Source organism: Mustela nigripes, chromosome 7 (assembly GCF_022355385.1).
Source record: "Mustela nigripes isolate SB6536 chromosome 7, MUSNIG.SB6536, whole genome shotgun sequence".
Lineage (NCBI taxonomy): Eukaryota > Metazoa > Chordata > Mammalia > Carnivora > Mustelidae > Mustela > Mustela nigripes.
The window spans coordinates 126,206,246-126,218,486 of NC_081563.1; the positions used below are offsets into that span (position 1 = coordinate 126,206,246).

General features: G+C 55.6%; 2 protein-coding genes across 4 annotated transcripts; one reads left to right on the forward strand and one right to left on the reverse strand.

The window, feature by feature from the left end:
- The first annotated feature begins 443 nt into the window (after nucleotides 1–443).
- UBE2C (ubiquitin conjugating enzyme E2 C) lies at nucleotides 444–4,053 on the forward strand. Of its 3 annotated transcripts, none has more exons than XM_059407993.1 (6): nucleotides 444–657; nucleotides 1,214–1,241; nucleotides 1,956–2,042; nucleotides 2,982–3,186; nucleotides 3,282–3,341; nucleotides 3,802–4,053. In XM_059407993.1, the coding sequence occupies exons 1-6, from the start codon at nucleotides 557–559 to the stop codon at nucleotides 3,858–3,860; spliced, it is 540 nt and encodes a 179-aa protein (XP_059263976.1). In that variant the 5' UTR covers nucleotides 444–556; the 3' UTR covers nucleotides 3,861–4,053. The 3 variants fall into 3 exon arrangements, with proteins under 3 accessions (XP_059263976.1, XP_059263977.1, XP_059263978.1); XM_059407994.1 differs by lacking the exon at nucleotides 444–657 and adding an exon at nucleotides 761–851; XM_059407995.1 differs by lacking the exon at nucleotides 444–657 and adding an exon at nucleotides 885–1,068.
- Nucleotides 4,054–7,887: 3,834 nt separating this feature from the next.
- On the reverse strand, nucleotides 7,888–11,846 carry TNNC2 (troponin C2, fast skeletal type). Its single transcript, XM_059407997.1, has 6 exons — nucleotides 11,185–11,846; nucleotides 9,455–9,506; nucleotides 9,172–9,315; nucleotides 8,965–9,079; nucleotides 8,701–8,837; nucleotides 7,888–8,549 (listed from the first exon to the last, which is right to left on the reverse strand). Exons 1-6 carry the CDS (start codon nucleotides 11,185–11,187, stop codon nucleotides 8,518–8,520), a joined length of 483 nt encoding a protein of 160 aa, XP_059263980.1. The 5' UTR covers nucleotides 11,188–11,846; the 3' UTR covers nucleotides 7,888–8,517.
- Between the last annotated feature and the right edge of the window lie 395 nt (nucleotides 11,847–12,241).

Consider the following 12,241-nt stretch of genomic DNA (forward strand, 5'->3'; position numbering starts at 1 on the left):
TTTCCAGCAGTGTCGTGCTTTGGCCCTCCAGTGAATTTTCAGACACAGGTCCCAGGAGGTGTGCGGGACATTTTAAACTAGTGGAGGGGCAGGGGTTTCCGGGATGAGGGAAGGGTACTGATGTCATCAGACCCGAGCCCTCCCTTCCCCGTGGAGCAGGGATACCGGGGCGCAGCCGGGAGTTCCCTCCTGTGGCCAGGCCTGGAACCGGAAAGGGTTCATCCCACGTGGACTTTCTCTTGGCCCTTTAATGGTCGGCGTTTTCCAAAGGCCAGCAATCCGCTGCAGATTCGTTAGTTAATGACAGCCTCTTCTGCCAATCGCCCTTCAGAAGCCTGTTCCCGCCGCCCAATGCTGGTGCGCTGGGGGGTGGGTGCAGCAGTTGCGCGGTGACAGCGCACTCCGGCGCGCCCTATTGGCTGGATCAAACGCAAGCGAGCCGCTGATTGGCCGGTGCTGCTGGAGGGTTACAATTCAAACGCGGGCGGGCGGACCCTGGGTCCTGCAGTTGCAGTCGTGCTCTCCGAGTTCCTGTCTTCCTCCTCGCGCCGCCCGGATGGCCTCCCAGAACCGCGACCCAGCTGCCGCCAGCGTCGCCGCCGCCCGCAAAGGAGCCGAGCCCAGCGGGGGCGCCGCCCGTGGACCCGTGGGCAAGAGGTAAGGAGTGTGGAGGGCCCGGCCGGGCACGACCTGGGCCTCGGCGTCTGGAGCTCGGACTTCCGGGCCCCCACCTCCTCCTGGGGTGGGTAGATGTGCGGGGACGGGAGGGCACGCAGGGAGCTCGGGTTGCCCTTAGAGGGCCCCCGGAAGGAGGACAAAAGGGGGAGGCACGCTGCCATGATCCTCCGCGGGTGAGTCAAGATGAAAGTGTGCCTGGGACCCTCGGTGGTCCGGCGAGGTGGGGGCGAGTGGAGACGGAAGTGGGGAGAAACTGGGATCCGGCACCGGGAGAGAGACGTCAGAGAAGCCGAGGGGCTTAAGAACAAGGCAGAACCGTCCTGCTGAGCCTGGTAGCTCACCCAGTTAGGAAGGGTGAGGACTCACTAGGACTCTCCGGTGGAAGTGGGGGTGAGTGTGCCCCAGCTGAGTCTGGCCTCAGGGCAGGGGGAGCCTCCATGACAGCTCCTCCAGAGTCATTGGGGTGAGGGAAGAAGCGCCCTGGGGAGCCTGGGCCGCCCACACTCCCAGGTGACTCCCAATGCTTATGTTGCAGGCTACAGCAGGAGCTGATGACCCTCATGGTGAGTGACTCCTGCCCAGACCCCCAAGCCAACTGATCCACCCTCCACCTCCCACTCACTTACCAGCACTGGGGACAAAATGATGAGTCCACTTCCCTGTCTTCTGGGAAGAAGTTAATCGATCCCACCTGCACCTTTCTTTCCAGGAGTGTCTACTCCAGGTCCCACCCAGCCCCACCATCAGCATGAAGTTCTCTCTAAAATACAGTTCCCTGAAGCCATGCAAGGCCTTCTGTCTACGTTGCCTGGCCCTACTTTCCTGCCCTGAGATTTACCCACACCCAACTCTGCCCTTACTATTCCTAGGAAATACACCTGTCATACTTTCAAGTAATTGTCCCTAGATGACCTTGTCTACTTTAACCCTGAATATCCCACTTGTGTCCTGATAATTGTATCTCTCCCTAGTCCGTGAGTCGTCTTTAGGCTTTGTATGTAACCAGCATGTCGAACTGAATTTTCCCAGCATCCAACAAGATTGGGGAGTACAGAGCTGCCTTCTGTTGCTCTGCATAACCCTTCCCTCCTTAACACACCCAGTACTCCTCCCCAAAGGGCAGGTTCCACCCCAAGAATTGAATCACTTCCTCAAAAAAAGCCTATAGATTTGATCCAGATTTTGGATCAAGATTTAATGAGCTTAAGGGGGAGGATTTCACCCACTGACCCCCAAAAGCGTACTCTGCAGCCCAGCAGATGTTGTTTCTTCCCCAGATGTCCGGTGACAAAGGAATTTCTGCCTTCCCTGAATCAGACAACCTTTTCAAATGGGTGGGGACCATCCACGGAGCAGCTGGCACAGTAAGTGTAGGGTCGAGGGAGGTGAGTGTGAGTTTGCTGGGTCTGGGGAGAGGTTGGAGATAAAAACCAAGTGCAGGTCAGCTTCAAGCCTGCCAGGACACTTCCTTGTTCTGTCCTTGTGCTCTCAGACTGTGGTCCTCATCTCCCTTTATACAGTAAGAGGTTGGGTTTAAAGCAGAGCTTTCCATCTTAGATGCCTGTGGAAGGCCAGACAGAAAAGAGTATGGAGCGTACCTGAGGACATTGGCCAATGGAAAGGCACAGGTCTCAAGATGGCAGCTTCCCATTGCTGCACATCTGGTTTAAGATGAGTCAGAAGGGGGAAAAAAAAAAAAAGGATGAGTCAGAAGGGGCACTTGGGTGGCTCAGTAGGGCGGCTGCCTTCGGCTTGGGTCATGATCCCAGGGTCCTGGGATCGAGCCCCGCCTCAGGCTCTCTGCTCAGTGGAGAGCCTGCTTCTCCCTCTCCCTCTGCCTGCAGCTCTGCCTACTTAACTTGTGCTCTCTCTATCTCTCTGTCAAATAAATAAATAAAATCTTTAAAAAAAAAAAAAAAAAAGTCAAATCCAGGGGCACGTGGCTGGCTTCATCAGTGAATGTGCAACTCTTGATTTCAGGGTTGTACGTTCAAGTCCCATGTTGGGCATAGAGATTACTTAAAAATGAAATCTTTCTAAAAAACAGAATTTCAGGTGTATGCCTTAAATATCCTAATTTTGACGTGTCAGCAGCTCATGTGCCTCACTAAAGCACAGGTAGTCGTCAGGATGCCAGTTTACCAGGGTCACTGAGGTCCCTGCCAGCTGGAAAGTACCGAGCCAGTGTAACACTTTTTATCAAGTCCCAGACAAACTCAAAAGCCCTTGAACGGCCCTTACTGGGGCTTGGGTTGGTAGGTGAGGCTCAGGCTCACTCCCCAGCTCTGTTTCTCCAATGCCAGGTGTATGAAGACCTGCGGTATAAGCTCTCCTTGGAGTTCCCCAGTGGCTACCCCTACAATGCGCCCACGGTGAAATTCCTCACACCCTGCTACCACCCCAACGTGGACACCCAGGGGAACATCTGCCTGGACATCCTGAAGGACAAGTGGTCAGCCCTATATGACGTCAGGACCATCCTGCTGTCCATCCAGAGCCTGCTAGGAGGTGACTTCTGAGACCAGCCCCTCCCTGAGCTTGGGAACGCAGCCCCGGCCAGCCTCTTCTCCTACTGACGATTCTCTCTTTCCGTCCACCCACAGAACCAAACATTGATAGTCCTTTGAACACACACGCTGCCGAGCTCTGGAAAAACCCCACAGGTGGGTCCTTCATCCTTCTCGGGCACCGGGTGATCCCTCCCCAACCTTCAAAGACTCCCTCAAACAGAAGGATGCTGGTGACTTGGGATTGTGTCCTGAGGACAGGCTTGGGGTGGGTGTCAGCCAGATAACCCAGTTCTGCCTCTGCCTCGGTGTTTCTGATTTGCCTGTTTGCTGTCAAATCAGAAAACCAACTTTCTACATTAATGTAGGTTGAGGGGCTTTGAAGTAGAAAGCAAACTTTGTGTAAATGACTTGCTCACTAAGCCCCAGTCACTTCCCCCAGCGTCCCTGGGGTCGTGGAACCCATCCAGGAGAGCTGACAGGCAACCAACAGAAGGAGAATCGCACCCCCCCGACAGCTCCCCAGACTTGTACCACCTTTGTATCCTTGCCTGCCCCCTTGCCCCCCGTAACCCTTGTCCTCACCACTCCCTGAGGCCTGCCTGTTCTCTTCCAGCCTTTAAGAAGTACCTACAAGAAACCTACTCAAAGCAGGTCTCCAGCCAAGATCCCTGACTGTCCAGTCTCTCTCCTTGTGTTGTCTTTTTATTTTCTCCTTAGACAGTCTGTCTTTTTCTTCGTTTCTATCTAGGACTGTGTATCTTCAGCTGTGGTGTCATTTTTGTTTTGTTTCTGTTTTTTAAATTAAGTCTCTGGTTGAGCCCTTGTGATGAATATATTAAATAAATACATTGGATTTTTTTTTTTTTCCAAGTTGCCTTGTTGTTACCCCAGGGATGGGAGCGCTCAGGGTCGGTGGAGTAGGATCCCGGCTCTCGCCCTGCTCCTTTCCCTAAGGCCTGGAGGCAGCTGACAGGCTGAGCAGCTGAGCAAGGGGGTGATGAAGATTCCTTCCCTTGTGACCTTAGTCATTTTATGACTGCATCTGTCTCCTCTTCTAGAAGACGGTATTACAAAATGCTTTTCCATCTAGTTGTGATGTGCACTGGGAGCAGCAGTGGATATTGGAGCTGTCCCAGCTGAGTTACAGAGGAGGCTGAACCAGACCTTGAAGCGAAAGAGCTATAGCTGTAGAAGGAGTATATATATATATATATATATATATATATATATATATATACATATATATATATATATAATATATATATACATATATATATATATATATACGCACACGCGGGCACACAGCAGGGGCTTGGGAGGTGAGGACCAGCCACTGTGCTCTGACAGGGTGTTCTGGTCCTAAGACAGAAGAAAAGCACTCAGGTCCCCCTACACCAGGCCCGGGGTCTGGTAGACCACCAGGGAACACCTCTTCCTGCCAGACAGCCCAGGACAGCTTGACTCACCCCTTAGCCCAGCCGCCCCTCCATGGATGGCCCCACACTCCCAGGGAGTACATTCACCTCATCACCGGTGAGTCCTCCCGGCTGCTGTCCCCACTGGCCCAGGCCCCTGGCCCCAAGGCCCTCTTGACCCTGGCCTGCCACAGACCTCAGCCTTGAGCCCCTGAGAGGAAACTCCTGTGCCAACCAGGTGGGGTCCCTGCAGGGGCAGGCAGGGGGAAAAGCAGGCTAGGGTGATGGCCCTGGCCCAGGTCCCATGAGATGTCCAGGATGGACCAATAACAACAGCCAGGTGCCCTCCAACACTGCCTGGGTCTTGGCCTCACCCAACCTGCCCAGCTTTGCCAGCAGCTGGTTGTGCAGGCCCAGGGGGAGGGGGAGGAGACAGTAGTGGAGGGCATCAGGAAGGTTCTCACCATCCTCCTGCTCCTGCCAGCCCAGGCTTCTTTCCTGCCCTGTTCCCCCAAGAGCAGCAGGAGAGGCAGGCAGGTGAGAAGTGGTGTAAAATCCAGATGTGGATGCCCTCGGTCCAGGTCCTCTTCTTACATGGAGCTGTTAGCTCTCCCCTGTGGGTTTGGAGCAGGGCTGCCCAATCCAAGGTCCAGATAAATCTGCCAGGGGGCTACCTCAGATGCAAACTTTGATTCAGTCAGTCCAAGTGGGACCTGAGATCCTGCATTTCTCAAAGTTAAAGGTGTAGAGCAGTGTTCTCAAGGTGTGACCCTCCCATCTTTCACCTGGGACTTGGTAGAAATGCAAAGTCGTGATCCCAACAAGCTCTCCACGACTCTGATGCCCTCCCAACGTTGAAAAGCCCTAGCTAAAGGATGTCTAAGAACAGGGCCCGCCTTAGGACACCTCTCCATGTAGTCCTTGGTCAAAGCGTTTGCCCCCTGCCCCCAGGAAGGCCACATGGCCTGTCTCGTGTCAGTCCCAGGGGCTGACTATAGTTCAGAACTAATCAGTGTTCCCTGGGATTAATTCCTGGGAGAAAGTAAAATTATTTTACTAATAGGGTTGCTAAAAAGAGGAGGGAGTCGGGGCAGTTGGTGCAGTCAGCTGCAGATGGAAGAAAGCCAAGCAGAGACAAGTAGCTGGGAGACAGAGGTGACATTGAGATTGGCCTCTGGCTGGGATGCCTCAGCACCCCAGTTGCAAGAGCCAGGAAAGCCCTTTAAAGTCTGTTTGCTTTAGGTTTTAGCCCTTGCAACAAAAAGAAGCCTAGTACAGGAAGTATTCGAAGGTATCGTTGTTCCCATACATGCCCTACAATTACTGAGTATCTACAAAGTAAAAGCCCAAAGCAGGGGGAAGGACTAGGTCCTGTCCTCAGAGGCTGAACTTGGGCAATGAGGCACCGGTGAGTGGGGTAGAGTAAGTGCCCTACAGAGGGATGGTGAAGAGCTCTGACCCAGCAGTCCGCACGCCACCCCCATGTTCCTTGCACACACTTAGACTTAACCTCTCTGTAAAATGCAAATTAGTAGCTACCTCAGAGGCTAGATGGGCCTTGGAATAGTGCCTACCTCGTCAGGTAATAAACGTCGGCTGTTAGACTCACATGTTACAAAAGCCCAGAAGTGGGGTACCTAATGCAGACCAGGGGGGTCAGGGAGGGCTGTCTGCAGAAGGAGATGGGGTATGAAGAAGTTCAGGGGTATGGAATACTGGCAAAGTACCATGGTAGTCAGGTCCCATTGGGCTTGTAGGGCCTTCCAGTTAAAGGCCTGTAATTAAAATGCAAGGGCTTTATCTTGAGGCAGCTAATGAAACCTTGAGTAGGCAGGGATGTGATCAGATTTGGTTTCAGAAAGCTGCTCCTGGCTGCCACCTGGGGACTGAGTGGCAGGGAGATTAACTGCTGTTCTCAGCAACCTGGCGAGCTGTGGCGGCAGCCCAAGTCACAACACCGAGTAGGCTCAGAGAGGAGGGGGTAGGAAGAAAGGAGCAGGGCAGAGTCAATTACAGGGGGCGAGTGGGCTCCGGAACTCCTGATTTGGACCCATCCCTCGGGGTGCCACCCCTGAGGTAAATGAGTGTTGGGAGAACAGGATGGGAGGTGAGCGGGATTTCTCCGTGTAGGGCAGGACCAGTGCCAAGGACTCAGGACAGGCAGGCAGAACTGTCACCAGGTAGATGGGGCCACAGTTGAGAGCCTTGCTCTTCTTTCCTCCAAATGTCCGCATGCCTGGCTACGTCACCTCACTCTGCCTTCATGTCCTCTGCTGTAAAATGGGCAGAACAGCATCCAACTGCCTCAAGGGTTGTGTAAACGGAAGAGACCTGCCTGCAAGGCGTGGGGCCCAGCACACAGGAAGCAGTCCTAGTGATGAGGACTGACCCCTACTGGAGATACACACTGGGGAACATGAATGAATGAGTCAGAAAGGGGAGCCGTGAACACAAAGGACTTGCAGAGGGAGGACTGTGGCAATGAATAACAGGGCGGGCCAATGTTTCCAGGTGATAGTAGTGATATTAATAATAGCATTAAGCACTTAGCATGTGCCACGCTCTGTTCTAAGCACTCTGCACTACACACACTAACTTGTTCTCACAACCCTGCAAGGTACGTACTGTCATCAAACCCATTTTACAGAATAGGAAATTGAACCACAGAGTGGTTTGTCACTGGCAATGAGGATTCAAACTCTACAAGCACAGTCACCACTGCACCGCATTAGCTTGGACCTGAAACCTGCTCTAACTGAGCTGTGTGCAAAGAGCTCTGGAAGCCAGAGCCCACTTAGCCAGTGGGAGCAGGGATCAAGGGAGAAGAGGGTATCTGAGCTGGGTCTTGGTCTCTTTGAGATGGTATCTGAGCTGAGTTGAAAATTTTGCCAGGCTTGTTAGAGGAAAAAGGGCCCCCCAAGGAAGGAGGAGACCAAAAACCCAAAGGCTTGAAAGTGCACCCCCACTGTCCAGAGCGGAGCCACAAATCGGCCGGTGTGGCTGAAACCTGAGCGAGAAAGGAGAGGAAAGGAATTTGGACTTGATTCTAGAAGCAAAGGGGAGCCTTGAAGGTCTTTCAACAGGGGACCAGTGAGGTCAGATTTCTTTTAGCTAGATCATGTTAATGGGCCCTGTGCTGAGCTCATTGGCAGGAGCTAGAGGCAGGGATCCAGTGTGGAGATGATGACGTCAGAAACGCCTTCCCGGCTGTGCGCCCCCACCCTCCTGTCCCACCTGCAGTATGGAGCACCTAGAAACACTCAGAAGAGACGAAGTAGAAGTCACGCAGGAATGCATGCCGCCTGGAACGGATGGATACAGGGCTCAACTTTCCCATTCCCAGCCCGTGAGCCTGCGCGCAAGAACCAAAGGCTGCAGAAAGGAAGGACGGTGGGGAAGGAAGGGGGCCTCACCTCGGGCTCCTCCGAATTCCAGCCTCCTGCCACGCCCTCATCCTACCCGCCACCCCAGCACCCTCCCCCCGACAGTTCCAAGCCCCCGCCCCGGGCCTCCCTCTTCCAGCGTCAGGCGCGTCGCGGCCGGGTAGGCCGAGCTGTCCACGTCCAGTTCCAGCCCCGGGGAAGCTGCCCAGCTCTTCCGCGCGGCCCTGGGCTCCTGCGCCTTGGGGCGCCTCGCAGCTTGGCTTCCCCCTCTTCCGAGCCTCGGGTGGCGCCCCAGTCGGGAGGGCCCTGACACCTCCCCCAGCCCCCACCCCGCACCCCGCCCCCTGCTCCTCCTCTCACTCAGGCTACGCGCTTTGCAGTGTCTGCTTTTATTCCCTCTGGACGCGGAGCCAGCAGGGGCCGCGCCTCCCTCCGGCGGCGGAGAGCCGGGCCGGGCGGGGGGCGGAGGGCGGGAGGTGACAGTGCCCTCGCCGGAGGGACGCGCGGTCTGGGCGCAGGCGAGGGCGACTTTTACTGCACGCCTTCCATCATCTTCAGGAACTCTGCGGGGAAGGAGAGGAGAAGCATAAATCGCAGGAAACCGCCGGGAGCTCCCCACCCCGCCCACGAAGCCGCCGACAGCCCGGTGCGTCGGGGCCACACCCGGGGCGTTCCTCCTGGCTCCGCCCCCTGCCGCGCCCCCGCGGCCCTCACCGTCGAAGTCAATGCGGCCGTCGTTGTTCTTGTCTCCATCTTTCATGAGGGATTCGATCTCCTCGTCGGTCACGTGCTCCCCAGAGGCCCTGAAAATCTCAGCCAGCTCCTCCGCATCGATGTAGCCGTCCGCGTTCCTGGGGGGGCGAAGGGACAGGGTGCGACTCAGGGCAGGCAGGGGCGAGTCGCCCTGGCCCCGGCGACGCCCCCTCCCTCCCGGCCCCGCGGAGAAGTGAAGCGCGGTGCGGCCGGGCCCCAGCGCACCTGTCAAAGATGCGGAAACACTCGGCCAGCTCCTCCTCGCTCTTCCCCTTCGCATCCTCTTTCATCTGGCGCACCATCATGACCAAGAACTCCTCGAAGTCGATGGTGCCGCTGCCTGAGGGGAGCAGGTGGCGGATGAGCCTCACCCCTGTATCCCCACCTCTCCCACCACCGTCGCATCCCCGCCTCGGAGAACCACCTGCTCACCGTCCTCGTCCACCTCCTCGATGATGGCGTCCAGCTCCTCTTTGGTGGGTGTCTGGCCCAGCATCCTCATCACCGTGCCCAACTCCTTGACGCTGATGTCCCCGCCACCATCAGCATCAAACATGTCGAAGGCAGCCTTGAACTCTGAAAGAGCCAGAGGACTGAGGTGGGGCTGGCTAGACTGTCAGCCTCACACCTTCTCTGCCACCCTGCCGGACACCAGACCTTGCCCAGCACACCTCCACCCGGCAGCCAGCCCTCCCACCCGCACCCCTGCACTCACCAGCGATCATCTCCTCGCTGAGGTAGGACCGGGCCTCCGCCTGCTGGTCCGTCTGCAGAAGACACAGAGTCAGAGAGTGGAAGGGGTGGCCCCAGAGCTCATTCTTGCCTCAACCCCCTTCTGTCATTGTGCTTTGGTCTTCCAGAAAAACGATTCCAAACCAGCACCACATTTTGCATGCTCCCACAGCTACCTGACCCCAGTTTTGAAGAACCAGGGAGGAAACACAGATTATGCCCAAGGTCTTCAACCTTGCTAATCAGATGTCAAGTCTGGAATCCCCCCACACACACACACACTAACCTCAGGCAAGTCACTTATTCTACCCTCTCTCTTCTCAGCAGCTTTTCAGGGATGAGGTGACATCTGGGATGTGAAAGGGTTTTGGACAGCGCCACCACGATTCCAGTGTCCTCTCCCAGTTTTCCCTAGCTCCCAGCAGAGCCTGGCTCTGTAATAGGGGCTCAATACCTTTGTTTGTTCTCAAATAAATAATAATGCAAGGGAAAGTCATTGAGCACGGGTTAGGTGACAGGCCAGAGACTGGGCCCTGGAACCCAAAAGACTCAGACGCATCATCTCTTCCCTCCAAGAACTTGTGGAGATGGATGGGGCGCCTGGGTGGCTCAGTGGGTTAAGCCGCTGCCTTCGGCTCAGGTCATGATCTCAGGGTCCTGGGATCGAGTCCCACATCGGGCTCTCTGCTCAGCAGGGAGCCTGTTTCCTCCTCTCTCTCTCTGCCTGCCTCTCTGCCTACTTGTGATCTCTCTCTGTCAAATAAATAAATAAAATCTTTAAAAAAAAAAAAAAAAAGAACTTGTGGAGATGGAGATCTTAATTTTCTTTCTTATCATTGAGCCATTGGAGTAAATACTACTGGTGCTGGGGAGAATGTGATGGGGGCCCCTGTGGAGGTGAAAATAAGATTTGGGGGGAGGGGGTCTGGCCACCTCCAACCCAAGCCGTGGGGCTCTGGGGGCTTTGAACGGAGGCTGGCTGGGGGGAGGGCTGAGGCGGCCAAGGCGTTCTGCCCCCGGCTACTGCCCTCTTCCTTGCCCTCCCCTCCTCCCTCCTCCTTGCCCACACAAGAGGATGGGCTATTTTTAGCCTGGCATGGGCAACAGCAGCTGTCCTCCAGGGTCTAGTTACCCCTTGAAGTGAAGTGGGGAGGGGGACCTCAGGGGAATTGATAGCCCCAGATTAGGAACCCTCTCTGGGAGGCAGAGGTCTCTCTAACCTTGGTCTATCATCTTCTGCCCCTTCTCCGCAGCACCCTCAGAGCTCTTGGGATCCTGCACCTTAGCTGGCTTGAGACCCTGCAGCGCAACCCCCCCCCCCCGCTTCTTCCAGAAGAGTCTTCAGGAGAGTTTGGCAAGGCTTCTAGCCCACCCCTGCTGCTGGCTTGCTGGGTGACTCACTCTGGCCCTCAGGATCCCCCCCCCCCATCATGAGGGAGACAAGCAAGGAGCCCCTCATGGCTCCATGACCAACACAGCCGGAGCCTCAGGTCTGCAGGGAGTCAGCAATCATCAGAACACCCCAATCCCCCCACCCCTGGGGAAGTCCAAGGCCTTCTTCCCAGTCTTCCTCCTAGATATCTGGGCTCCAGGAACCTTCATGTTCCATCTTCAAATGTCCAATTACTGAACTACAGAACACCCAGATCTGGCCTGGAAGAGGTCCAGAAGAGTTTCAGCAAGCAAAGGGATGAAGTCCCTTCTTGGCCTTACCATGGTTGCTAGTCCCAGGGCCTCCTCCTCTGCTGCACGTCACCTCCTCAGCACTCCACCACCCGAAGATGCCCTGGCCTGCTCCAGCCCCTTGGATTTGTAGGGGCACCCTCTCCTCCCACCTCCCTGCTCCCCAGGACTAGTTGCCCTGGCCAATCAGATCCTGGGGTCAGCGAGCGCCTCCTCCCCCCACCGCATCCCAGAGTCCTAGCCCATTACCTAATTTAGCCAAGGGCCCTTGCAGAGAAATTTAAGCCTCTGAGCAGGTGGCAGGCCTTGATGTCCTAGATTCTTGGGAGGAGAACCCGCCCTGCTCCACTGCTTTAGGGAGCCCCTGCTCAAGAAACACGGTGGCTCCAAGATGGGTAAAGGACAATCGGAATGGAGAAAAGTGAAGCAGCACAGCAGACAGGGAAGAGGACAAGCCTGTGAAGTCTGAAACCCAAGATCCTGGTCCTGTCGCTGCTAGCTGTGCACTCTTAGGCAGGCGACCTGCCACTCTGAGATTCAGTTTCCTTCTCTGGGAGGTGGAGATGGGGACAGTCGTGACCTCCCTCACAGACAGGCCATGGGAAATGAATCCCAGCTCTAAGTCACCTAGCTTGTGCTGGCTCCATAGGGTTGGTGCTTGGCAAGTGGAACGGCCGGCCTGTCTGAACTGTGGTGGAGGGCCGGGCAGGGGAGGAGGAGAAGGTGACAGCCGCGGTCATTGAACCTCTAGGACGAGCCACACACTATGCTAAGCATTTTAACCATGTGATCTCACCTAGATCACCCCCATCCCATGAGGAAAAAGCTAGTATTATTCCCTTTTTACTAGGGAGCTTTGTAAATCATAAAGGTCTCTAGTCATATCAGTGATTCTTATTAATCCTGAAGGGAGGGGCACCTGGGTTGTTCAGTTGGTTGGCCTCTGCCTTCGGCTCAGGTCATGATCCCACGGTCCTGGGATTGAGCCCCACGTCAGGCTCCCTGCTCAGCCAAGAGCCTGCCTCCCCCTCTACCTCTGCCTCCTGCTCTGCTTACTTGTGCTCTCTCTCTCTGTGTGTCAAATAAA